General features: G+C 42.9%; 1 protein-coding gene across 3 annotated transcripts in view; it reads right to left on the minus strand.

Annotated features, from left to right (window-relative positions):
* FBXO15 (F-box protein 15) overlaps positions 1–25,557 on the minus strand; it is a 52,908-nt gene extending 27,351 nt beyond the window's left edge. Inside the window, exons 1-6 of one of the 3 annotated variants that reach the window (XM_075125335.1) lie at positions 25,141–25,157; positions 23,355–23,386; positions 8,714–8,833; positions 6,389–6,493; positions 2,901–3,143; positions 2,281–2,490 (exon numbers count right to left, since the gene is read on the minus strand). In XM_075125335.1, coding sequence (XP_074981436.1) covers positions 2,281–2,490; positions 2,901–3,143; positions 6,389–6,493; positions 8,714–8,808 — 653 coding nt within the window. In that variant the 5' untranslated portion in view covers positions 8,809–8,833; positions 23,355–23,386; positions 25,141–25,157. Of the gene's footprint in view, positions 1–2,280; positions 2,491–2,900; positions 3,144–6,388; positions 6,494–8,713; positions 8,834–23,354; positions 23,387–25,140 lie in introns of all 3 variants that reach the window. The other 2 variants (XM_075125334.1, XM_048840115.2) reach the window with 2 other exon arrangements.
* Between the last annotated feature and the right edge of the window lie 2,133 nt (positions 25,558–27,690).

Genomic DNA, 27,690 nt, shown 5'->3' on the forward strand with positions numbered 1-27,690 from the left:
TCTTAGCTGTCTCTTTTCTAAGATGAACAGTCAGAGTCTTTTTAGTCTCTCCTCATGTAGTAACTAATCATTTTTGTTGCCTTTCTCTGTACTTTTTTCAAATTCTAATATATCTTTCTTGACATGGGTCGACCAGAACTGCAATGCAGTATTCGAAGTATGGATGTACCATGGATTTATAAAGTGGCAATATGGTATATTCTGCCTTATTTTTTCTCCCCTTCCTTATGATTCCTAATATTCTGTTAGATTTTTTGACTGCAGCTGAGCATTGAGCAGATTTTTTCAGAGAACTATCCATGACTGCAAGGTGTCTTTCTTGAGGGCTGACAGCTAATTTAGACCCCATCATTTTGTATGTATAGTTGAGATTATGTTTTCTAGTGTACATTACTTTCGATTTATCAACACTGAATTTCATCCTCCATTTTGTTGCCCTGTTTTGTGAGATCCTTTTGTAACTCTTCACAGACTGCTGGGATTTAACTATCTTGAGTAATTTTGTATTGTCTGCAAAGTTGGCCACCTTACTGTTTTCCCCTTTTTTCAGATCATTTATAAATATGTTGAACAGCACAGGTCCTAGCACAGATCTTTGGGATATACCACTATTTACCTCTCTCCACTATAAAAACTTACCATTTATTCCTACCTTTTGTTTCCTATCTTTTAACCAGTCGCTGATCCAAGAGGAAACCTTCCCTATTGTCCCTTGACTGCTTACTTTGCTTAAGAGCCTTTGGTAAGGGAACTTGTCAAAGGCTTTCTGAAAATCCAAGTACATTATATCCACGGGATCACCCTTGTCCATATGCTTGTTGACCCCCTCAAAGAATTCTAATAGATTTATGAGGCATGATTTCCCTTTACTAAGGTCACACTGATTCTTCCCCAGCATATCATATTCATCTGTGTGTACGGTAATTCTGTTCTTTACTACAGTTTCAAACAATTTGCTTAGTACTAAAGTTAGGGTTATTAGCCTGTAATTGCCAGGATTGCCTCTGGAGCCATTTTAAAAAAAATCCTAGGGAACTTGATGGTACGGACTGTCCTGTGAAAAAACAACAAATTTCACAATCACATGTACTTTTTCTTAAAAATCAGAAGTCTAATTCGTTGTGATTTGTTAACTGGAATACTTGTTAATATAGTTCCAGCCAAGGATTGGTAAGTTACCCAGGGAAACTAAAATAAGCCAACATTTTCCAATAAGAAGAAAAACACTTTACTTTTTATATGCATAAAGTCTTCTTTTAATCATAGCCAAACACCTCTCAATGGCTATGGCTAATCAACTAAAAGTGGAAGTTCCCAGAGGTACAAACATACCGCCTTCCCTAATAAACCAGATTGTGTAGGACAGGCTCAAAAAGTCTTCTTTCCAGACATGAGAACATTTACTTTGTAAACTATTTCAGTTAACAGATCACAAAGAGTTAGATCAGCAATTTTAAAAAATACATGAGGTTGTTGAGGGTAAAGAAAGTCAATGGGCATGTTACCAACAACATCAAAGAATTTAAATATATATATATATATATATATATATATTTTCTCTTCTCCACATACATCACTCACTCTTCCTGGACAATGACACTAGATCAACACGTTTGTGTTCCAGGTCTTATGCACTACCATACTGTTGTGTGCAATTTCACATCTCACACAAACATTTAAATTACTGACTAACACTCTGAAACCCTTCCACTTACACCAAAGAAATCCTATCATGGATGTTTTAAAGAATTTATTAAAATCTCCCTTTTATTCATTTAGGTTTTCCAAACATACACACATTTGTTTTAAACAAAAAAAATTCAGGTTAAAATATATTTTAACAACATTTTCTTATTTGTGTAACAAACGTCTTAGATTAATATATATGATTAAATAGAGGCAAAGAATTGTTCTCACGGATTTTTAATTACAAGTTTTCCATGAGTCTGGATTTACCATTCTATCTTATTTATACCTATGCTTAGACTGTCAGTTTTCCAAGACAGGAAGTGTCTTTATTTTTCTGTATTGTACATGGCCAGTCACTATATCACACCTACTCAGTTCATAAAATAATGTAATAATAAATAAATAATATATAATTTTGTTCAATTCTCTATTCTCTCTGGAGACATGAAGAACAAGAAATAGATTTCCTAGGATAGGCTGTAGAAGGACTCAAAATAATTCACTGGTTGGGACAGTTTTAGGTCAGGCAATTTCCACACAGACTATTCCAACAATATTTAATTGTATGAAAATACTTTAATTTAAACTCACCCATTCTTGGGGGGAACTTTACATTGGTCAAGAAGCAATGGTGTCACTCCACATAATTCCAGAGTTGACAAGGTGTCTAAACATGGCCAGTTTGTACCATACCAAAATACAGTAACAGATGTGTCATTAAAAGAGATGTCCACCTGCTCCATTACATGTTCCTTTCCATTTCTGTCCTTCAGTACAATCACCCAATTCAAATCACATGTTCTGTTATCGAGGAAGTAAAAACAATAAAAAAAGTTTTTAAAACAACCTCCCAGAGGTGATAAGAACAACGTATGGAACTTTAGAAATTCAGTCAGCAATGTCCCTGGGGATTCCTTGAAGAAGAGCATGTATCCTTCCTATTACTTTCAATGGAAATAACCAAGGTGATTTCTCTTGAAGTGTCTTTTTCCCTGCAAGCAAAACTTAAAGAAATGTCTTATTTCACTTCTATTTTCATTAAGTTTTATCTTGTGACTAAACCACATTAATCAGATAGTGATAGCATCTCCCCATCATGATCTGAATTAGCATCTCTATTTCCCCATATACAGATACCATATAAAACCACTACGCCAACATTCTGAATGTAGCCTGGGAGTAAACACACTTTATGACAAGACATTACTTACTTGATAGCCTCTTTGGTTTTAAGTGGAAGGCCAGTGTAAGGGTTTATAGGTTTCAGAAGCTGAATTATTCTAGTTTTGCCAGCTGCTATTTGTTTCATGATATATTCGTTCTTCCAATATCCCAATTCTCTGTCCTGAATCATAGCATGGCTTAGTAAGACAGCTGTTTTTTCAACAGAGTTAGTTTTCCAATTTGTTCTTTTAGGTGGAAAAAAACTGGAGTAAATTTTGAACCAGATCACACTGGAAAAAACATTCAAGAGACAAAGTGAATCCCATAAAGAGTTATTACCAGTGAGGGCACAGACCAGTAAAGAACAGACCCACAAGCATCAGAATTAAAATATACAGTTGCATGTGCATCTCACGCATTATTGAGAATCTTATTAAGAAAAAAATATATTAACCAACTTTAAGAACAAGTTGGGTTTGTTTGATTTAGGTGGATAAAGGGAATACAAATCATTTCTAGAAAGTCCCAACATCTAGGTTTTGCCTCAATGGCTGTTGTCCTTCTGTATTCATAATTTCCCCTTCTTTTAGTTTGTTGTTAAACCCCATATTCTGTATTAGTGCAGATATGCTAGAATTTAGATTGCTGGGGGAACGACAAGTCACAAAATGAGAACCAAAGGGCATTTATACACATCTTGATATTTTTGTTGGATATAAAAAGTTTTACCTGACATCATACTACATCAGATACATCCTACTTATTACTCATTACCTTCTCAATCAATTATCACTAAGATCTGTGGGACTGTCTGAACAAAAACTGAGGAAGGACATCATAATAATAACCAACAGGAAGATGCAAAAGTGCCATTTGTGCTGCATTCCCCCACCTGTCCTCAGCCAACTCAATGTCAGGGCAGCCACCTGGTACAAATTAGAAGGCTGCTTTAAATTGTGCTGGCTGTTAATGTCCCCAAGGCCTAATTCAGCAGCTAGGTCATACCAGGGATGTACTGAACATGCCCTTTTTGTCCCAAGCACATCCCTTGCACCATGGCCAGAAGAGGGTACCAGCAAAGCTGCTACAGTGGCTCCAAGCCACCCAAGAGTTGCCACTTTTCCACATCTAGAGTGTTTTATAAATGTTATCTAGTTAATCCCCACTATACCCCAGGAAGGTAGATAAGTATCACTTATGTAGGGGAAAAATGAGACAGCAAGGTTAAAGGATTGCCCAATGCCTAAAAGAGTTTGTTTCAGGGCCAGACTAAGAACTCAGGACTTCCCAATCCCTAGTCTTGTGATGCAGCACTAGACAACATCTCTCTCTCTTTCTCATGCATTTTTGTATGCATTTAAAAAGCATCCTTCTTTCCTCATGTTCTAATTCTTTCCCTCTGGGGCTGTCCTTTCCTCATTAAAATATGTTAAAATCATACAAATTAGAGATGAGGGGGAGGGAAAGGGGGACAGCATGCAATAAATATGTTACCATTTATCCTCTGAATACAATTTTACAAATGATGAACAGGATGTGCTACCAAAATATCAACCACACAGTCCATAGTAATTATACCAGAGACACATTATGGTGTTTTATTTCACACTTAGAAATTAGCCTCACCACAGGATTTTCACATCCACTGGCCAGCCAAGTCTTCCTTACCAGTCCCTGCTTTTTCCCAGATGAAAACTATGTTAACCTGCTCTAGTATGTTTCTCTGGGTCTTTTGCCATAAAATATTCAGGGCTTAGATGGCTCCCAGGCTGACCTCTGTCCAAGAGAACAGTCAGTCTCTCTCATATCAGCCTGTTTCCCGTGCCCTCAGTGGTTAATGTAAGTCACTACACATCACTACCACCAAGCTCTCTCGTCTTATGAGTACATCATTCCTTTTGTACGGGATTCTCTGGGAAATCAACATTAGTCTGATAGTCTAATTCATGTAAGATTTATGTGAAGCTTCCTCTCTTTAACTCTTTGAGCTGAGGCTGTGTAAAGCATACAGCCTGGGAGGCACAACTGGGGAGCTGCAGAGAGGCCCCCTGTAAGAGGTTGCAAAGATCATACCACCAACAGCCCAAGCTTTCAAGATCTCCTCCTCTTTCCTCCCACTCCTAGATTCTGATTTGAAAAAGGAATTCAGGATGGAGAAGTTAGAATTCAGAAAAAATCCCAGAAGCAGGACAGAGAGCTGAAAATGTTTAGCACTGGAGGCTGAGATAGGAAAGGAGACCTTGTTCTCAGAAAGGTCCAAAACATCCCTGAGGTGTCTAGTACAGCATTTACCAACTAGGAGGAAGGCATGCCCCAAACTAAGTTATTGCAATCTCTCCCACTGACAGTAGTTGCAGTCATTCATGGTGTGAGCAGAAGAAAGTAGCTGGGAAAAGGCAAAGGAATTATTACAAGCCACAAGCTCCCTAAACCAGGGGTGCCCCCTTGCATTTATGTGGCCTGTGTGATATAATCACATTTTAAAATGAAATGAAATCCGAGGTTATTTATTTCTAGCCCTCGTGGTTGCAAAGTAAATCTACCATATGTGAACCAAATGCAATCAATGCAGTGAATGTCAGCAGATGAAAGCAGTCATTTTGGACCGTAACTCAGAGGTGCAGAGTTCCCTGACTCCTTAATCTTACTGGAGTATCTGCTCCAAAGCCCAGCAATGACACTTCAGTGACAACAGTAACAATTTCAGTGCATATCATTTTAGCAGATGGGGTAGGAAATGGAGTGGGAGAAATTGGAGAAATAGGGGTGGGTCTACAGGGAAGCATATTTTTTCCCTAAGTGACACTAAATACAGTAACAAGGTACTGAAAAAATTATACCTAAACATTTTAATTACTACATACAGGTTGGCTTCTCCATTTGATCCATCTTCAAAGCTCCCAGTGACATCAGTGGGAGATCACTATGAATTGAGTCTTAAATTTATACTCTGACCCATGGACCATAATTAAACATGGAATTTAGCCCTTTCAACTGATACCCCTGCGATAAACCTTCTTCTATTTGCTTTTTCCTCCTGTTTTGATCAAAAATAAATTCATTGCACTGTGACAAATGGAAGCAGCTGAAACCACCACCAGAACTGCCTGGCTACTTAAACCCCCTGCAACAAAGCAGGAAAAAACTGGAATGAAAAAGAAGGAACCTGAAAGGAAGGTGTGAAAATCCCTGCCTGTGAGGAGGGAGCCCGGCATCCTGTGCTGGTTTATCTAAATCAGAAAAAAAAAGTATAAATGGATCTTATGAAGCAATAAATGCAAACGGGTAAATTTTCAAAGCAGCGTGCTTGGTTTTAGCCACGTAAGTCCCATTAACTTTAATGGAACTCACACAGCTAAAACTGCATGCAATATATTGAAAATTTACCATACAGATTGCAATACAACAGAAAAATAGCTGCTGGGTACTTACATCAATTCCCTGGCATCAATGAAACTAAATTAAAAAGTCTTATATAACCCAGGTTAACTTGACTGCTGTGAGATTGAGATTACTATGTTTCCCCCCTTCTTACTTGTCACTGGCCAGATGATAGAAGCGTTTATTCACACAACCGATACACAACAGGGATACAGCATCCAAATAAGAAAATATCTTCAGGAGTATCTCTGATGGCATACTAAAAACAAATAAAAAGGGAAAATATTACTGGACTTATGTGCAAAACAGAGCTGACAGGTGGCTAAAACCTTTAACCCCTCAGCACAAGAAAGTGATCAGGAGAGAGAGAAACCACCACTTCATAAATCCACATGTCAAACCTGTCTTTGTAAAATGTTGTGTTCTCACATAGAGTGTTAACCTGCAGCCCTATCAGTTTTGATTTCTTGCTTTGATCTAAAGCCTTTGCTTACTGCACTTCACAACAGCCTATTGAAGTGGCACAAGATGTTAACTGCACGCTTAGTTCCTCATGCATTCATGTTACTTTTTTTTGAGCTTTAAGCCAATTTAGTTTTGAAAAGTAACAGAATTCATTCAAATTATGTGAAATTATTCTGTTCACCCCTCCCCTGAGGTTCACAGTCTTTTTTCATATCATGGCTCCACGTTCAGTCACTCATCACTAATACCTCTCAAATGTATCCCAGAATCTTGTGTGTTCACTATCACTTTTCAAATGTGGTGTCAAGTCCCAAGATACTTTATCAACAGTGCCAACTCCAAACCAAACTTTGGTGGGATGCTATACCTCTCCTCAGCTCCATGTGTACTCATAAAAGGTCTAATCTAACTGCCATTAAAGTCAATGGAAAGACTACCGCTAACTTCAATAGGACTTGCAGGCATCCTCAGAGCACTTCCAAATGCAAAATTTGTCTTCCACTGTGGCTGTCAGGCTGTTCAATGAAGTGCAGGTGCCTTCCCTGAAATCCCATTGCTGCTGTTGCTTTGCAATCACCTGCTGGAATGTGCAAACCACAGCCTGGGGCATGAATCCTTTGTCTAGACTCTAGGGGTTGGAAGCCACAGGCCATTAGATTAACATTTGCGTATGGTACAAAAGTCTGAAATAAACTTTTTCTATTGTCCTCATTTTTCTGAGCATTGCAGTACCTTGGTGTCAGAGTTACCACTGAACAAAGGAGCTACTGTGGGAATCAGCAACCTTAAGGTCTTTCCTGATGTCTATGTCCATTTGCAAGTGACCAAGCAAATCAATTATGGGTCAGAGCAGGTCAGCTGTGGTTCTTGTGAAGAAGCTGCATGTTTAAGACTACTGTTTACTCCAGCAGTTTGTGATCTTCCAAACACAGGTTGATCAATACCACTAAATACTACGGGAAATATGTTAAAATTTCAACATCTAAGGCTGTGGTCACTTGCAACCACGGAATCTGATTGAAACTTTAATCCTGCTAGCTCAGATACCGAAGCAGTGAAGCCGTGGCAGCATGGGCTTCAACGTGGGCTAGCCACCCCACTAATTACCTGGGGTCCCAATACAGCTTCATACCTAGTAAGATGCAAAAAGAGTTAAAAATAGTATCAAGTAGTTCCCTTGCTCTAGAGTCCCATCCACCAGTTTTGGATTTTATAACAACATTTTCCTTTTTTTTTTCTTTTTTTTTTTTTTTTAGAAAATGCTTTTCCCTTTTCCCTGTTGCTGTGTGAAAGACAACAGGGAAAAGTGATTAAATAATTAGCTACATAGGGAAATGCGGAAAATGGCTGCACACAACGTGCTATCAAATGCACAAAGTAAGCAAACTCAAAGAAGTTTCTCTAATCTTCCAGTTATAATAATCTCAGACGTTACTTGTACGACAGTAGGTACAAGATTTTTCAGAGAGAAATGTGATTTTTCTGTCGACGGTGTCCCTGTAACATTACCAGGCACAGCAGTACAGTTCCATCTTCAAGACCTGTTCTGAAGGAAGAGGCCACCCATTTTACATACCCCATCGCTCTAAAATTCCCTATGCTAAATATACTTCTCACCATGGAAAGTATTTAAAAGTTTAATTACAAACTGCCATTTATTAAACTAACACTGTAACAACTTTGATTTTAAGAAGTGATATACCTGTAGTTCATTCATCAAGACCATAGGGTTGCACACAGGTAACTGAGGGACTAACATGGCCTGCAGAACCTTCATTAAAGGGTGAAAATGCACAAGAAAAGACCCAGTTTATTACTCAGGGCCCAATTTGAAGCTTCAAGGTAGGCTGGTATAAACCACTCGATCCACTTTTATACTAAGAATATTTTATATGGAAGTCACTGAGATACAAACATGGAACTCCACTAGGCTATTTTTAAACATGATTATATTTCAGAGTAGAACAGCCTCTTTAAAATTTGATTATCACATTGAAGCCACAGACATACTCACCTCTCAATGCATGGGCAAGATTTTGATTTCATAGAAGTCTTCTGATAATGCCTTTGAATGCAAATATTTTGGGTTTCAGATAGTTTCGCAGACATGGCAGTGAAGATTCCTGACCTCTTACTACAGACAAAGATAAGGCTGTTAATAGTCACATGATCATTAACTGGGGAAAAAAAAATATGTAGCAATATGCACTATGCCTCACAACAGAAACAAAATTCAGAAGGACATGTTATATGGCCAATGTTTCACTTCATAATCAGCACTTCAGTAATGTGAAATTATTGAGCTGATGGGAGGAAATGGGGCTGAAACATAGGGCTCTGCTATGACCACTCAGATGAATGGTACCATGACAATAGCCAGTTTTACCAATGAGGGCAATCCAGTCACCTTGTTACAAAGAGCAACATGGCCAGCATAATCATGCTACAGAAGAGACTCTGCTAAGGACTCAAGCTGCTCAGACTGTAAACGGAGGTTTAACACCAAGGCATAGGACATTTTTATTGACCCACCTAACTCTGGTATGTTAATAAAAATAACAATCAGTGTAACTTAGGCTTTGAATTTGTCAGAGCCCAAGAAAAATTTCACAAAGCTATAAATCTGGATCATATCTAAAATGTGCAAGTATATTACCACCTCAGATCTGCTTTTGTGTAACAGTATATATTTTGCAGTAATAGGAGTACTAAATCACTAGACAGGTGGGTTTTGCTGCTGTTTTTATGCATTTAGTTTTTAACATGTGCTGGAAATGTGAGACAAATTGCCATTTCTTCCCACAAAACAAAAAAATAACATGCTTGTGCCAAGTGCAAAAAAAGCCACATACCTTAACCTGCCACACATTTTATACCTAAGTTTCCAAAACAGTATCTATATATTCATAATATTCTTAATTATCATCAAACCCCACAAAAACTCTGGAAGAAATAATAGAATATGTAGATGGAGCCTCAGAAACCTAAACAGACTCTGACAACCAAGCACCCACTGTTTCTGTAATGCCATTGAGTAGAGCTTCGTATATTCTCTCTTTGTTAATCCTCCAGAGTTTGGATTGCCAGCTGGCATTCAAATATCTCGTCAATCCAACTCTCTATACCTAGGCAACCAACTGATGCTGGGGATGCTTAAAATGAAATCTAATTTGGATGGACATGGATCAGCACAACATTTAATACACATAGGTAATAAATAAAGAACATTTTATGGTCATGGAGCAGAAATAAAACTTAGATAAGGAACAAAATTAACTTTGACCTCATTACGTACTATGCTACCTTCACAAATTACTATCCCTTCATAGTAGAAATCCCTAAGATCCCATTGGGCATATTTCCTTCTGATCTAAAAGTAATAAACTGCACACTTCAAAAGCCAATCCTCTAACGCAGCGATTCTCAACCTTTCCAGACTACTGTACACATTTCAAGGGTCTGATTTGTCTTGCGTACCCTAAGTCTCACCTCACTTCAAAACTACTTGCTTACAAAATCAGACATAAAAATACAAACATGTCACAGCACACTGTTCCTGAAATATTGCTTACTTTCTCCTTTTTACCATATAATTATAAAATAAATTGATTGGAATATAAATATTGTACTTGCATTTCTGTGTGATCCTTGAGCCTGCTTTTCACTTGTGAGCCTTGTCATTCTGGGAGGCAGTGAAGCAACAGCAACAATTAAGTTTTTCTCCATATTGAGTCTATTCCTGTAAACTACTATAAAACTAGACAAATACTGTATCTAGATGAGTTGACGTACTCTCTGGAAGACCTCTGTGTATCGCCAGGGTTACGTGGACCCAGTGATGAGCTGCCAGAAGCTGAAGAATCGGTTCCTTCAGCAGCTCCGGGTCTTCGGCGGCACTGAAGGACCCGCTGCCGAAGGCTCGGAGTGCCACCGAGCGAGTAAAAATTCACAGGGGAGCCTCCCCAGCCGAGAGCTCAGACGGCACGGATGGGAGTTTGCCCACCCCTTTAACAACCGGTTCTAAACTGGCTTCTAAATTTAACCACCGGTTCGCGCGAACTGGCGCGAACCGGCTCCAGCTCACCACTGTGTGTACCCCTCGTTGAGAACCACTGCTCTAATGGACCAGCACAATCAGTAATAACATGTCGAAGTGTATGTCACATATGATCCTGAAGGTCAGATGTATGTGTGACTATGTCTCTTACCTACTGTTAATAGGTAATTTTGGATCAAAGTTGACATTTTTAATTGTGAAAGGGAAAAATGTCACTTTGCATTTTTCAGTAAAACTGCTCAGCAACTGGAACACAGAACTTCACCCTTAACAAGTTAAAGAAAACACCAATCTTTAGTTGTGTACAGGTTACCAATATCACTGTCTAGAAAAAGGGATGAAATTACATCATCTTGGATGAAGCAATGTCATTAAGATTTCTGTGTTCTGAGGGAGGTTTTCAAAAGCGCTCAAGGGATTTAGGAACATATGTCCACTTTAAAACCAATGGGATGTGTTCCTAAACCCCAAAGATGCTTTTGAAAATCTTCCACTCTATTTCTACACCTTGCTAAAGCCTTTGTTTTTAAAACCTTGTATTCCATTTATTACTGTTCATCTTTCAAAACAAAAAGTCCACAGTTCCCTAATTCATCAACTAATTCAATCATTTTCACATGCACCGTATGCACGACGATAAGAAATCAGTCCAAATACAAGAAAAACTTTCATGACAAAATAGATAAGGCTGGCCTGCCACTTAAAATCTAAATGCCAGATGTTGATCCCACACACACTTTTTTCAGAAGCGTCATTTATCATTATATTAAGAGGCTCAAGCTCAAAGGCGTATAACAGCCTCAATGGTTGATTCATTAGCTATTCAATTTGTGGCACTCAGTTTTGTAGCTGTATTTTCACCACAATAACCTGGAGTATATGCAAAGTGGAGACAACCTTTTCTTAGAGAAGAAGTAATCTAGTCTGTTTCAAAGAAAATAGCAAGTTGTAATTAAAACTTAATTAAAAAAAAAGTTGTGACAATATTGATTCTGTTTCCAAAATTTTAAAATATATTTTAAATATTTTAATATTTTATATAATATATTTATTTATATAATATTTTAAAATATATCTAATATATCTAATCATAAACAATGACAATAATAATTTAAATGGCTATTTCTCCTTTCATCTGATAATGTCCAAGTGATTTACAAGGGGAGGGGGTATTACTAACCCTCTTTTACAGGTGGAGAAACTGAGGTGAAGAATGGATAAGAAACTTGCCAAAGGTCACACAACAGAAGGGTTGAGAACACAACACAAAAGTCTTCTGACATTACTACTAGGTCAGCGTTTCTCAAACCTTTGGAAGCTGAACCCCACTCCAGAAAAATGAAACCTGACAAACCCCCACACTGCAATCATAGAAGGTATATAAATTATACATGGGGGAATTATGCACCACTGCACATGCATAGAATTTATGTTCCCTGTAGATTTCTTTGCTTCCCCACAGAAAAATGACTCTCTCACGGAGAAGCAAAAGGAAGTCACAAGAGCGGTGATGCAACCCTCCCCAGTATGTTTCGGGGGCCCAGGGCAGCCAGCAGAGAGGTAAAACTGTGGGCCAGGAGGAGGGACTGGGGAAGACCCAGCTGGTGGCTCCTACCCTGTACCGGGCTCAGCTGCTTGTCCCAGATGGGCTGGGGAGGATGGGACTTCCTCTTCCCTTGCACTGCATCCAGGGCCGGGTCAGACCCACCCCCAGATTTCTCCCCTGGCTGAAGGAAGTTCTGCAAACTCCCCCTCTGTCCTCCCCCTCTCTCCCCACTTACTGTACCCATCGCTCCTCAGCTGCAGGGGGAGGGACCCTGTACAGCGAGCTTCTCCCCCATCCACCCAAACCCTGTGCATCCAGACCCCCTTATACCCAGATCCTCCCACCAAGCCTCACCCTCCCGCACTCATAACCCCTTCCTCCAATGAGTCCCACTCCCCCTGCACCACCCCAAAAGCCACCCGCAGCCAGATCTACACCCCACCAAGCTCCAACCAGCTGCACCTGGACCCCCGCACTGAGTCCCTCGCACCCATACACCCCTGCCAAGCTCTGTCCCCCACACCCATACCCCCAACGCTGAGCCCCAACCACCTTCACCTGGACCCCTCTGCAGAGTCCCGTTACTGTTGCACGCAGAACCCCTTAGCAAGCCCCTGTGCATCCAGATCCCCCCTGCACCCGGATCCCCCACTGAGCTGCCCACCCCCAGATTGCCCCACACAGAATCCTCTCAACCCACACCTGGATCCCCCCAAGCTTGGATCCTGCCTTGCTGAGCCTGCCTGTCCACACCTGGCACAGAAGGGAATAAATATAAAAATCAATCCATCAATAAATGTGGAGGCTCCAGCATGGCAGTAGGGAACACAGGCCACTGGCTGCACGGAGGTGGGAGATTGCCCTGTAGTCCCTCCCTGCCCTTTCCCCTGCCCAGACACGGACTCAGTGGTGAGGCTGCACCCGACCCTGACACAGTGCAAGAGCTGGGCCTGCCCCAGAAACATCCCGGGATTCTGCCCCTCTACGCCAGGTACACAAAGATAGCAAGTAAGAGGGACAGAGTCTCACATGTACGCCCAGCCCTGGCCCCCCTTCCTGTTTGCTCGGTGATGCATGCAGTCGTCTCAGTGCGTTTTTCCAGGTGGCCATGCCTGCTCCATGAATCAGGTGATCCCCCGCTTGGAGCAATGCCGAGCTGCTCCTCATCAGCATTTGGGGAGAGGATACCTACAGACAGATTTCATGATGCATGACAGAAAGGGGCCATGACCAGGACACACTGCAGTGCACGGTCAAAGTGAAGGAGCTGTGGAATGCCTACCACAAGGTGCAGGAGGCAAACAGCCGCTCCGGCGCTGCACCCACGAACTGCCAGTTCTACAAAGAGCTGGATGCAATATTCGGCGGCGACCCCACCTCCACTGCAAAGACCACTGTGGATACTTCGGTGGCTTACATGCCAGTTGAGAGTGGTCTGAGCCAGGAGGAGGAAATCTTGGACGAGGAGGGGGAGAGAGACCCTGAGACAGAGGATGACTCGGAGGCCAGAGATGCATGCAGCCAGAAGAGGTTAGCCAGTCACAGCTGTCGGAGTTTGGTGAAGCGCAAACGGGAGAGGAGGCCCCTGGTAAGTGGATCTGATTTTGCGAATTGCTGAAGCAAGTTGTTGGGGGCAGGAGGGTTGCAGAAAGCAGGCTTGTCTCCCACTGCATGCCTAGTCTGAGCATTGGAACAGGCTGTTGATTGACTACCTCACTTCAAGGGAATCTCCCTCAGAGATCTCAAGGAAACTCTCGTGGAGGTACTGGACAATCCGCTGCCACAGATTCTTCATCACAGCTGCTTTGTTTCTTGCCCCATTAATGGTAACTTTCCGCGCCACAGTGCTGCCATAATGATCACATCCTGTGGAAACTGTGAGGACAGGAATGATTATCAGGCCCCCCCTACCATGCTGGTTCTCCCGAAGAGCCACGTGCCCAGTGTACAGCAGGATCCGGGAAGAGAGATTTACCCTGCCCCTGCGGCTACTCACCATTTTGGGGGTCTTGTGGCTCATGTGTGCTTGCCTGGGGTCAGCCAGTTAGTGTCAGGTGTATGAATACTGGCTGTGTTTTAAATCACTGAATCAGTGTTGTCTATGTTGCAAACAATGCTGCTTCTGTAAAATGTTGCATTTAAACTTCACAAAAATGACCTTGGGAGCTCAGCCTCCCTCTTTGTTACCGGCAGCTGAACGGCTGCACAGAATTAGAAAGCGGCCAGAAGAACTAACAAGGATTTTCTGCGTGAGGTTATGATGCACTCTGCCACCAAGAAACAGGAACTGAAGGAGTGTTGGGACAGCGAGAAGAGGGACTGAAAGGAGAAAGTGGCACGCCAGAATTAAGCCACAGAGCAGCTAAAGGTTATGGAGCGCCAAGGAGACATGCTCCAGGCAATACTAGTGTGACGCTCTGTACCTCGGGGGAACCCTTATACCCCCATGTTATCATTATTAAATGATTGTGTGGTATCCAATGCAAAGTTTGTCATGTTGGGTATCTTCGGAAGGCTCATAATACACTGAGCATTGTTGTTATAGTGATGTTATAATAATTGTTACAGTAATGTTATAGTTTTCAGAGTAACAGCCGTGTTAGTCTGTATTCACAAAAAGAAAAGGAGTACTTGTGGCACCTTAGAGACTAACCAATTTATTTGAGCATAAGCTTTCGTGAGCTACATGCATCCGATGAAGTGAGCTGCAGCTCACGAAAGCTTATGCTCAAATAAATTGGTTAGTCTCTAAGGTGCCACAAGTACTCCTTTTCTTAATGTTATAGTAAGGTTACAATTTCACATATATAGTTATGAGGCTGAAAATGTATCCTCAGGGCTTAAAGAAAGCCCATGCAAAAACTCTCCAAGAACAGAGAGGCAGTTCACTCCTCGTCAGGCATGGATGGGACAAATCCAGCCCAGCCTCACAGGAACAGTGGACACTGGCTTAGGCAGCAACAAATGAATCTGTTAGACCAGTGGCTCTCAAACTTTTGTACTGGTGACCCCTTTCACATAACAAGCCTCTGAGTGCGACCCCCCTTATAAATTAAAAACAATTTTAATATATTTAACACCATTATAAATGCTGGAGGTAAAGCAGGGTTTGGGGTGGAGGTTTACAGCTCATGACCCTCCCCATGTAATAATCTCACGACCCCCTGAGGGGTCCCAACCCCCAGTTTGAGAACCCCTGTGTTAGACCCTCAAGGGACTCACCCCCTTCCTTTGGGCAGTTTGGGACTGCGATGAGGTAATGCTCACCTGACTCTGAAGGGGGTTGGGGGGAAAAGCCAAGAGGAAATAAAGGACATGATAAAAGAGAGAGACATTTTGCCATGCGCTCTTCTTCCACCTACATCTACAGACACCACCAAGCGATTGAAGCGCTGATCAAAAGAGAGCGCCTGACTGAAAAGTAACCAGCCAGCCTGTGGTGAGAAGCATTTGTTTGTAAGGACATTGAAAGTGTTAAGATCAGTTTAGAATGCGTTTTGCTTTTATTTCATTTGACCAAATCTGACTTGTTATGCTTTGACTTATAATCACTTAAAATCTATCTTTATAGCTAATAAATCTGTTTGTTTATTCTACCTGAAGCAGTGTGTTTGGTTTGAAGCATGTCAGAGACTCCCCTTGGGATAACAAGCCTGGTACATATCAATTTCTTTGTTAAACTGACGAACTTATATAAGCTTGCAGCGTCCAGTGGGCATAATGGGACACTGTAAGATGGAGGTTCCTAGGGTTGTTTCTGGGACCGGAGATATTGGCTAGTGTCATTCACTTGCAAGTAGCTGGGAGCAGCTTACATACCAGAGGCTGTGCGTGAACAGCCCAGGAGTGGGGGTTCTCACAGCAGAGCAGGGTAAGGCTGGCTCCAAGAGACAAGGATTGGAGTGGCCTAGCAGATCACTAGTCCAGACAACACCAGAGGGGAACGTCACAAGTAGCTCTTCAAACCGAGCAGCTCTGCGCCCACCCTCCCCTGCAGCCACTGTAACAAAACTCTTTCCCATGCGCCCCTCAGACACTGCCAACACACTCTTATCAACTTCCTGGCTCCAGTCTGTACCCGCTGCATTCCACTCCTGCCCCATCACAGTCCAGCCCTGTGGACTCGCAGTACCCACTGCACTCAACACGCGTCCCTCTGCAGTTTGGTCCTGCTGAAGCACAGCACTCGCTATATTGTACTCCAAAGGAGAAGGCTGGATATGATCCCTGGACATATACAAATCTTTAGCTGCCTGGGACCTTCCCTTCCCTCATCCCCCTCACTGCTGATGGGTTTTTTTTGTTTGACTCTACCCTGGTTGTTGTCTTTTAATAAAAGAATTGTGGTTGTTTGAAAGCAATCTTTATTCTATTAATTGAAAGCAAAAAGAGCACTGCAAAGCAACATAAAATTATGTTAAACCATTTATTGCACCATGTGCACCAATCACCTCCTAGCATTACAAGCACTGCAATCCCAAATATTACTAGCTTTCAGCTTCAAATTCCTGCCTCAAAGCATCCCTGATCCTTATGGCCCCGCTCTGCGCTCCTCTAATAGCCCTGGTCTCAGGCTGTTCATATGCAGCCTCCAGGCGCTGAGCCTCTGCGATCCAGCCCTGAGTGAAGCTTTCACCCTTCCCTTCACAAATATTATGGAGCGTACATCACGCAGCTGTAAGCATAGGAATATTGTCATCAGCCAGGTCCAGCTTCCCATAGAGGCAGCACCAACAGGCTTTTAAATGGCCAAAAGCACACTTAGCAGTCATTTTGCACTTGCTCAGCCTGTTGTTGAACCGCTCCTTGTTGCTGTCAAGTTGCTCCTTGTATGGCTTCATAAGCCACAGCATTAAGGGGTAGGCGGGGTCTCCCAGGATCACAATGGGTATTTAGACTTTCCCTATGGTGATCTTCTGGTCCAGGAAGAAAGTCCCTGCTTGCAGCTTCCTGAACAGGCAAGTGTTCCGAAAAATGTGTCATGCACCTTTTCGAACCAGCCAACGTTAATGTCTGTGAAACGACCACGGTGATCCACAAGCGCCTGGAGAAACATTGAGAAATACCCCTTGCGATTAATGTACGCGGTGGCTAGGTGATCTGATGCCAGAATTGGAATACGCGTGCTATCTATTGCCCCTGCGCAGTTAGGGAAGCCCATTTGTGCAAAGCCATCTACAGTGCCACACACGTTGCCCAGAGTCACGGTCTTTCGGAGCAGAATGCGATTAATGGCCCTGCACACTTCCGTCAACACAAGCCCAATGGTCAACTTTTCCATTCCGAACTGATTAGCGACCGATCGGAAGCAGTCTGGAGTAGCCAGCTTCCACAGTGCAATCGCCACGCACTTCTCCAACGACAGGGAAGCTCTCATTCTCGTGTCCTTGCGCTGGAGGGCTGGGGCAAGCTCATCACACAGCCCCATGAATGTGGCTTTCCACATCCAAAAGTTTTGCAGCCTCTGCTTGTTACCCCAGACGTGCATCACGATGTGATCCCACCACTCAGTGCTTGTTTCCCAAGCCCAAAAGCGGGATTCTACTCTGGTCAGCACCTCCATGAATGCCACAAGCAATCTCGTGTCATAGCTACTACGCGTGGCGAGATCAATGTTGCACTCTTCTTGACTTTGTAGTTTAAGGAATAACTCCACTGCCACTCATGATGTGTTGGTCAGAGCGAGGAGCATACTGGTTAGCAGTTCAGGATCCATTCAGTTCAGGATCCATGAGAGGCGCGGCGCACAGTACACAAACTGTTGAAAGATGGCACCAAATGCGGATGGAAGCACAGGGATTGCTGGGAAGCGAAGCAATGTTTCACGGGGCATTGGAACAGGACCCAGAATGCCCCGCAACCCTCTCTGCCTTCCCACAAGTCTTAGTGGCAGAAGAGAAAAAGGAGCTCTGTGGGATAGCTGCGCTCTGAATACTGCTGCAAGTGCCACGAGTGTGAACACGCTATTGCACAGGCAGCTGACAGTGTGAACACACAACAGCGGTTCCCCTTCAGCGCTCTCTGAGCGGCGCTGTAACTGCCAGCGCTGTAACTCTGCCAGTGTAGACGTGCCCACAAATATGCTGTGGGTTTGGGAAGTGCCCAGAGCTCTCCAGAGATAATGCCAAGGAAAGTAACCAACACCCGGGTGGGTGTCAAACAACCATTAACAGCCATTGTCCTGCAAGGGAGCTACAATTCAATGACTCACCTGCATAAGGCCACACCAGGGGAATTGCTCAACCTTGCCTAGGGACTCAGCAATGCCCACCCCGGACATGCCTGAACATTGGACTGAGGGTATAAAACAGAACACAGGGGGCCCATGCTTCGCCTTTCTCCTGTCCCCACCTAAGCTATTCCCTCCTTCCTTATCTTAGCAATCATGCACCTGGTTGAACTTGGCAAACCTCAATTTTATAAATGTCACAGAATGTGAATGTTGGATACGGGACTAGATATTAATTTTGGAGATTCCAGTATTCGATGTTTGGAGTTTACCTTCATTGGAAATGGGGAAGGAATGGGTCGCAGCGTGTCTGTTAGCAATTATTATGGGAAATCTTGTTTAACTCACGTATCTTTTCCTTTGTTTCCCATACTTCCATTGGTAAATACCAGTTAAGCTTCTGTTCACTCAGATTTCTCTTTCCCATTCTTTTCCTGTACAGTTCATTCAGTAATGCCACAATCTATCGTTTGTGAAAAATTTCATGGAGATGGCCTCTGATGTCAAACACACTGGACTCTGTCATTGCTGAATGAATCAGGCCAAACAGAAAGGAGAAAGCTTGTCCCAAATATCACAGCAAACAGCACTTTGAGAAAAACAATACCGAAGAAATAAATAATTTAATAGCATTTTATCCAGTTACGATTTACACGTCCAGACTTCGTAACTTTAACTGCGCAACTTTACTGCTGCATAACAAGTTCAGTGCAGTTTTGGCAGTTTGTTTTTTTTAGAAGTGCCATTGACTTTAAGTCTTGTTTAACATTAAGCATACTTGACAATTGTCACACACATTTGCCCCTGCTGTCATTCTTTCACTCTTACCAGCTGAAATGTCATAAGCAGTGATGCAGGAAGTGAGAAGCTCACTTTTTCTGACTACTAGAATTTACTTCCAGGGCTTTGGCATATGTAGTCTCCCCTACTCCCCCTTCTGGATTTCTTGCCTCCACTATGCCTCTTAGCTATTTAGGAATGTAACAACATTAAGTACTCAACTCCTTAGAAAGACCAAAAAAAAATTTCAAGAACAGCTAGCCAAAGGCTCAAAAAGTAATAGCAAAAAAAAATTGTAAGTATATCAGAAGCAGGAAGCCTGCTCAACAACCAGTGGGGCCACTGGACGATCGAGATGCTAAAGGAGCACTCAAGGACGATAAGGCCATTGCAGAGAAACTAAATGAATTCTTTGCATCGGTCTTCACGGCTGAGGATGCGAGGGAGATTCCCAAATCTGAGCCATTCTTTTTAGGTGACAGATCTGAGGAACTGTCCCAGATTGAGGTATCATTAGAGGAGGTTTTGGAACAAATTGATAAATTAAACAGCAATAAGTCACTAGGACCAGATGGTATTGACCCAAGAGTTCTGAAGGAACTAAAATGTGAAATTGCAGAACTATTAACTGTAGTCTGTAACCTATCATTTAAACCAGCTTCTGTACCAAATGACTGGAGGATAGCAAATGTGACACCAATTTTTTAAAAGGGCTCCAGAGGTGATCCCAGCAATTACAGGCCGGTAAGCCTGACTTCAGTATCGGCCAAACTGGTTGAAACTATAGTACAGAACAAAATTGTCAGACACATAGATGAACATAATTTGTTGGGGAAGAGTCAACACCGTTTTTGTAAAGGGAAATCATGCCTCACCAATCTACTAGAATTCTTTGAGGGGGGTCAAGCCTGTGGACAAGGGGGATCCAGTGAATATAGTGTAATTAGATTTTCAGAAAGCCTTTGACAAGGTCCCTCACCAAAGACTCTTATGCAAAGTAAGCTGTCATGGGATAAGAGGGAAGGTTCTCTGATGGATTGGTAACTGGTTAAAAGATAGGAAACAAAGGGTAGGAATAAATGGTCAATTTTCAGAATGGAGAGAGGTAAATAATGGTGTTCCCCCAGAGGTCTGTACTGGTCCCAGTCTTATTCAATATATTCATAAATGATCTGGAAAAAGGGGTAAACAGTAAGGTGGCAAAATTTGCAGATGATACAAAATTACAGACTGCGAAGAGCTACAAAAGGATCTCTCAAAACCGGGTGACTGGGCAACAAAATGGCAGATGAAATTCAATGTTGATAAATGCAAAGTAATGCACATTGGAAAACATAACCCCAACTATACATATAAAACAATGGGGTCTAAATTGGCTGTTCCCTACCACTCAAGAAAGAGATCTTGGAGTCATTGTGGATAGTTCTCTGAAAACAACCACCCAATGTGCAGCGGCAGTCAAAAAAGGGAACAGAATGTTGGGAATCATTAAGAAAGGGATAGATAATAAGACAGAAAATATTATGTTGCCTCTATATAAATCCATGGTATGCCCACATCTTGAATACTGCGTGGAGATGTGGTCACCCCATCTCAAAAAAGATATAATGGAATTGGAAAAGGTTCAAAAAAGGGCAACAAAAATTATTAGGGGTATGGAACGGCTCCCGTATGAGGAGAAATGAATAAGACTGGGACTTTTCAGCTTGGAAAAGAGACGACTAAGGGGGGATACGAGGTCTATAAAATAATGACTGGTGTGGAGAAAGTAAATAAGGACGTGTTATTTACTCCTCAGAACATAAGAACTAGGGGTCACCAAATGAAATTAATAGGCAGCAGGTTTAAAACAAACAAAAGGAAGTATTTTTTCCACACAACGCACAGTCAACCTGTGGAACTCTTTGTCAGAGGATGTTGTGAAGGCCAAGACTATAACAGGATTAAAAAAAGAACTAGATAAATTCATGGAGGGATAGGTCCATCAAAGGCTATTAGCCCCTAACCTCCGTTTACCAGAAGCTGGGAATGGGCGACAGGATGGATCACTTAATGATTACCTGTTCTGTTCATTCCCTCTGGGGTACCTGGCATTGGCCACTGTTGGAAGGTAAGATACTGGGCTAGATGGATCTTTAGTCTGAGCCACTATGGCTGTTCTTATTTTCTTAGTACAAATAAAATATTATTTACAAGTATGGCCAAGACAATGTTGTGAACTCTTCTACAACAACAACAACAACAAAAGTCAAATGTTAGGCTAGCCATCAAACCATAACAGTGACCCTTTTTATCTTAGGAGGAGGGAAGAAATAAACAAAATAGAGCGACACTGAGCAAAAAAAGATTGCAAAGTCCACAGCAGGATACCAGAGACGATGGCTGGTTCAAATAATTCTACCAAACTTGCAGTGTTTTCCACACCTTCTGTTTAACAGGAAACCTCCATCTGCTATATCCCCAGCTCTCACAAACACATGCGCAAGTTCTGAACACAGTACGTATTCTCTTCTTTTTCAACCCCTGGGACTCAAACCAATGCAATTTGTGTGGCACGCGAGTCTGGACAGGTGGAGGGAGAAAGTCACTCATCAAATCTCGAGCCTGGCAGACAAAGGCCTTTATCAAGTTACTTTTTTGAAAGTTCCTCAGGGTGTGGTGGTGAATTTGTTTTTTGGTGCTTATTTGTTTTGCGGGGGCCCCCAAATTTGTTTGAACTGGCCTTGCCTGAGGCTCCTGTCTCATGCAGTACAACAGTTACATCAGTACAACAGTTACATCATACTATCTTTATATCTGCAGCACAGAACCTGGATTTATGCATTTAAACTGGCTTGGCATCCTGGAGACACTGCAGTTTTATATCACATCCAAGAATGGCACCTCTAGCAACCAAGTAACCCAGGGATCGGCAACCTTTGGCACACGGCCCGCCAGGTTCGTTTACCTGCCACGTCCGCAGTTCGGCCGATCACAGCTCCCACTGGCCATGGTTCGCCGCTCCAGGCCAATGGGGGCTGCGGGAAGCAGCGGCCAGTACATCCCGCAGCCCCCATTGGCCTGGAGAGGCAAACCGCTGGGGCCAGTGGGAGCCGCGATTGGCCGAATCTGCAGATGCGGCAGGTAAACAAACCGGCCCAGCCCGCCAGGGGGCTTACACTGGCGGGCCACATGCCAAAGACTTCCGGTACCTGAAGTAACCCATTCTGAAGCCTTTTGTTCAAAGGCAACTCTCTCTCAAGTATCACCTACTAAATCACCAGTATCACTTCCTACAACACCCTGGGTTTTCCCTTAGAGGTATTCCATCCAAAGTTCTCACCACCCAGGCCCGGAATAAGGTCTTTCAGGGCCAGAGGAATTTGAAGTCCTACCCCATGCCCTTACCTGACCCAGATCCTCTTCTGTTTTTCCAATATAAATTAATTAAACTAATTGGACATAACCTCACAGCCTCTTCCCCACTTCATATTATTTATATATAACCTTAGAATGTACTTTACTCCCTTTCTTACTCAACAATTTAATATGAAACTATACATGCCTCTTCTGGCGGCCCTCTTGACTACAATGTCCCATCTAAGATAGCGCCCCAACCATATAGAAGCTGAGGTGTTCCTTAGCAACACTTATGTGACCAGCAGCAGTCATCCTGAACCTGCTTCAGAAATGGTTTGATTACACTGCCTTGGCTTTCCATGTGGACAACTTTCTTGGACCTACATTTGCCTGTAATGGAAAGCTGCAATTATGGGAAGTAGGAAGGAGAGAATTACATCAAATACATATTTAAATCAGGAATAACAATATATTCTCTGTGTGAAGTGAATACATCTTTTTTGCAATCTGCTTGGCCTTTCACCTTGTTTAGTCCTTTACACCCCTTCTAAATTAAACACCTCCGACAGTAGGAGTGGATAATTTTGATTTGTTAGCTTTTTACAACTACTTTACAGAGAAATAAATAACTACACAAGGTTCAAGACACTTTATTCCCCCTACATTTTATTCAAGATCACTTTCACAACTGAAGTGTCACATACCCTTATGGTCCTCTATGATTCAGTTTCCCCATCTGCAAAATAGATAATGATATCATCTTTGCAATATTCCCTTGAGAAAGGAAAAAATAATAATAAGTTTGTGAAGCACTCAGATGCTACAGTAATTAGTGCCACAGGAAAGACTTTAAATAAATATGTCATAATCTCAGCATGAAATTTTCAAATAGCCATATTTTGTTAAATCAAACCAGACAAAAGCACATCTTCTTTGAGTACAAAATCCATGCATAGTTTCAAACTTCTGCCATTTTTGCTACAGGCATTTATAAGAGTGGTTTTAGCAATTTTCTTTAATAGAAAAGAGAGTTTCATTTTCCATAACCCAAAAACAGTTCACGGAATTTTGCTCAAGCTTTCAAACCAAAAACAAACAAAATATCTTTGTGCAATGAACAAACATGAAAAATACCTTGAGAGAGAATAATCCAGAAAGATTTGAACACATAAGAAAAGAGGCGTGACTTGTGCAGGAGGTATTTATTCACTAGACCATCTCGATGGTCCCTTCTGACCTTATAGTCTATGAGTCAATGAGACTTGCAATATTAAGGCTCAGTCCCGCAACCATTTATGCATGTGAGTGTTTGTAGGATTGGGTCCTCAATTATTGGAGATACCGGTACCAACCAAGATAGTTTTGACTAACATGAAAAAAGACAATAATTCCCAACAGTAAGCAGCCGCAGCCAGTACACTTTCTTCACTTGTATTGCTAGCCCCCAGGGATCAAAAAATCACAAGTCAGGCCTTTCCAAATCATCACATTTTTTAAAATTACTTTTGGATGGGGACTATGGAAGAGATTTATTTGCTTCTGTTTTTGAGTCTTTAAAGTTCATGTTTTCAAGCTTTTCTACAGACCAGTTATGTCTGGAAACTATAAATTTTCACATAATTGCATGACTCCAGGAGCTATGACTTTAAGAAAACAGCATACATTGAGAGATTCATGATGAAACCACAAGATCCAGCAATTCTGCTTCACTAGTTTTACAAACCTTAGACTACCAGACCCAAAAATACCAGCTCTAGCTTCCTCCTTTATTCCTTTCTAAAAAGCTTTTTCACTAAAGATTGATTAACCACTGCTGCCTATCCCTCATTGACCTGTGGTGTCCTAGCCCCTGATGAAGCTTTGGTTTCAAAATGGCCCAAGGCACAACATGGGCAGCAAGACCAATGCATGACCTATTAGGATTCTGAAGCAGTACAGTCAGTGTCACAATGACTGGGAGGAGAAATAAGAAGGGCATTGTTCTCCTTTTGACCATCCTATGGGAGTCCCTCCCATGCACTTACTTCCCTAAAACTTTTCTATGCAGTTGCAGTAATGGGTCCAAACTAGGCAGCAAGTGAGTGCAGCAGACAAACCCTGGGAACAGGGGCTGGGATCAGGTCACACTCCACAGTGGGTGGCACTGACCCGTCTGGGGAGAAATAAGAAGTGGCCACACTTTCCCAAGCTCTGCCCATAGGTGAAGTAGATCTACAAGCTGCCACTCGCAGCAGACTTTGCAGCTCTCCTTCCCCTTGCACATCGGGCACGAGTGCAATCGTGGGGGCGCCATCGTTAGGGTTCCGAGTCAACGCTCCCATGAGCAACCTCGGCCAGGGGGAAGATCGAGAGCAGGCCTGACTGCATGGGCACCGCAGCACAATTAAACGCGGCGTCTGGAGGTAGAGGGACTCGCCTGACTCGGCTCTGCGCCCAGGTCGCCTGGCACCGGTGCTGAGGGAACCCGAGTGCCGCTCAGCCGGGGGTTACCTGAGGGCGAAGCTGCCGCGGTCCGGGCCCGGAGGAGGAGCCGCGGAGGACAGGAAGCTCCGGCTGGGGAGGGCGGGCGGCGCCAGGCGCTGGGGAGCAGCCGCTGCCCACGCCAGCCCCAGGCCGTGCTGCTGCAGGATCCAGCCGCGTCCGGTCGCCATGGTGACACCGGAACCCGAACGCCCCGGCCCAGCGTTCCAAGCGGCCCGGCAACAAGCCCGCCCGTGTGGTGTTGCCTCTGCCTGGCCTTCCCGGTGCCGCCGCCACGCGCCGGCGGAGTCGCAGCTGGGCAGGAGGTCGCTGCAGCCGACCGGGCCGCTGCGGCCTCTCCCTAGTCTGAGGTTGCTGGTTGCAGCCCAGGCTCTTCCACCCACGCACAGCTGGTTACAGGCGTTCAGATGCCCCCCATACACACACACACACACACCAAATTTCAGCCCAGAGAAGGCCCCAGTCTCGGGTTGTATGTGGTAATGAGCGCCACGCTCCGTAAGGGTTGCAGTCCAGTGCAGAGGGCCTCCACCCACAACTGCACCCTAAAACATCCCTGGATTCAGTCACCCCCGTGGAGGGCAACAAAAGGATAAGCGCATTCCCCAAGCTTATTGAACTCTTCTCCAGAACCCAGTTCAGTGCTCCCACCATTGCTTCCCCCAAATGCCCACTGCCTCGGGCATCTCTATGCTCCCCTGCTCATGCTTCCTCAACTCCTCCTCCCTCCTATCCTCTACTTTCCACAGCATGCACAACCACCAGTTTCCCATCTGCACCCCATATTCGGCTGGGTACACACGCACAGCCCAACTCCCTCTCCCTACGACACCCCACATTGTCCTACACACACACCAGTTTCCCCCTCTTTCCTGTCATCCCTTTGGAGCAGATTCGGTGCAATGGATAGTTTTTGGAAAGAAGAATATAGGATTAATAAGGGTCGACTCATTTTTGCCATTTTCATCACTGAAAGCTTGTCTGCAAAGGCTGCTGCATCAAACTTCTCCTTCAGAGAAACCCCCAAAGAAGTGCCCTCTTTCAAACTGGCCATTTGTTCTGATGAGAGTAAAACCAGGAAAGATTGTTTTCCGCACACCCTTTAGGAGGCATAGAGCCCAGTGCTATTAAGAATGGCCACTTGAGGAAAACGGGTGACTTCAGGCTCATTGAGAACAATGGGAGATGGCAGTCGTTTTGAAAGAGGGCAGCTCTGGGTGGAATTCTCTGTAGCAGAACTTTATTGTTCAGCCTCTGCTGAAGGAGAAATTTGCACTTGTGAAGACTAATTGGGAAAAAATTATTATCAGTCCTTTAAAACCCACCAAAAGAGGCCTACGCATAAGATTTCTGTGAATTTAAACTGTGTGGGGAGTTTGAAGCATCTGTGTATTGTTATTGAGCTAATCTGGGACCAAAAAAAATCAGTTTGACATATAGTTAATTTTTAAAAGACCCAACTTTTTATTAATTTGAATTCCTAAACTAATTAGTGGGTTTACTTGTAAATTCTCAGAAATGCAACCTATTTTCAAAGAGTAATTGAGTAAAAGAGTAATGTATAATTTTTATACATTACAAAAGGGTTGAATGTCAGCTTTAAGTGCAAAACTCCTAAGCTACCGAGCTGCAATTGGTACCTCCATAAGAACCATGCTGGGGGTTGTGGTTTTGTGACCACCAAAGTATTTTTATTAGTATATTATTATTGGTTTTGGTGATCTTCTTAACTTATTTATACAGCAACCTAAAGTGTGCTAGGTACATGATACAGACTGGACCAAAGAAAACCATTACATTTGTAACAGAGAAGGGAACTTATGGAGCTGTATACATAAATACATAGGGATCTCAGGGTAACCGTGGTAATATTCAGACAGGCACTACCTACTACAGCCACCAGCAGGGAGTAAATTCAGTGTGAGGTTATTTGGCAGAAGTAGAAGTGTGAGGGATAATAGGTTAGTATAGTCATTGCACTCACCCAGTAGAAGGAGACATACGTATAAAGCCAATATATTATTATGTAAGGTGAAATGTAGTTCTTATCACTACACCTAACTGGAGATAGATTCACTGAAAGCCCAGAATCCAAATTTAGAGATGTCCCCTCATCGCTATATTGGAGTAAACCAAAACTCGGCATCTGAACACCCTGTGGCAGGGTACCTGCTTCACCTCATCCTGGGAGGGGGCGAGAGGTCCTTTAGCCCACTTCCCAGAATCCAACAGGACTGCTCTTTTATGTCTGTCAAGACTGACTTTGTCACAACCCCCAAATTTTGGAGAAGTTTGGATTCAAATTTTGCACCAAAAGTCCCATCTACATGGGACTTCCAACTGAGTTTAACAGCAAGGCTGTAAAGTGCTTTGAAAATGTAAAGCACTATAAAGATGGTAGGTATTATTGGTTATTAAGCACTGGATATAAACTCCAATGAAAGTTTTATGTAGATAGGGCCTAAAGAAAATATTAAAATACATCTAATATTACAAAGAATTTATAAACAATGAGCCACCATCTCAATAGTCCATTTGGACACACCATCTCAATATGTC

The sequence above is a fragment of the Caretta caretta genome, chromosome 2, assembly GCF_965140235.1.
Source record: "Caretta caretta isolate rCarCar2 chromosome 2, rCarCar1.hap1, whole genome shotgun sequence".
NCBI lineage: Eukaryota > Metazoa > Chordata > Testudines > Cheloniidae > Caretta > Caretta caretta.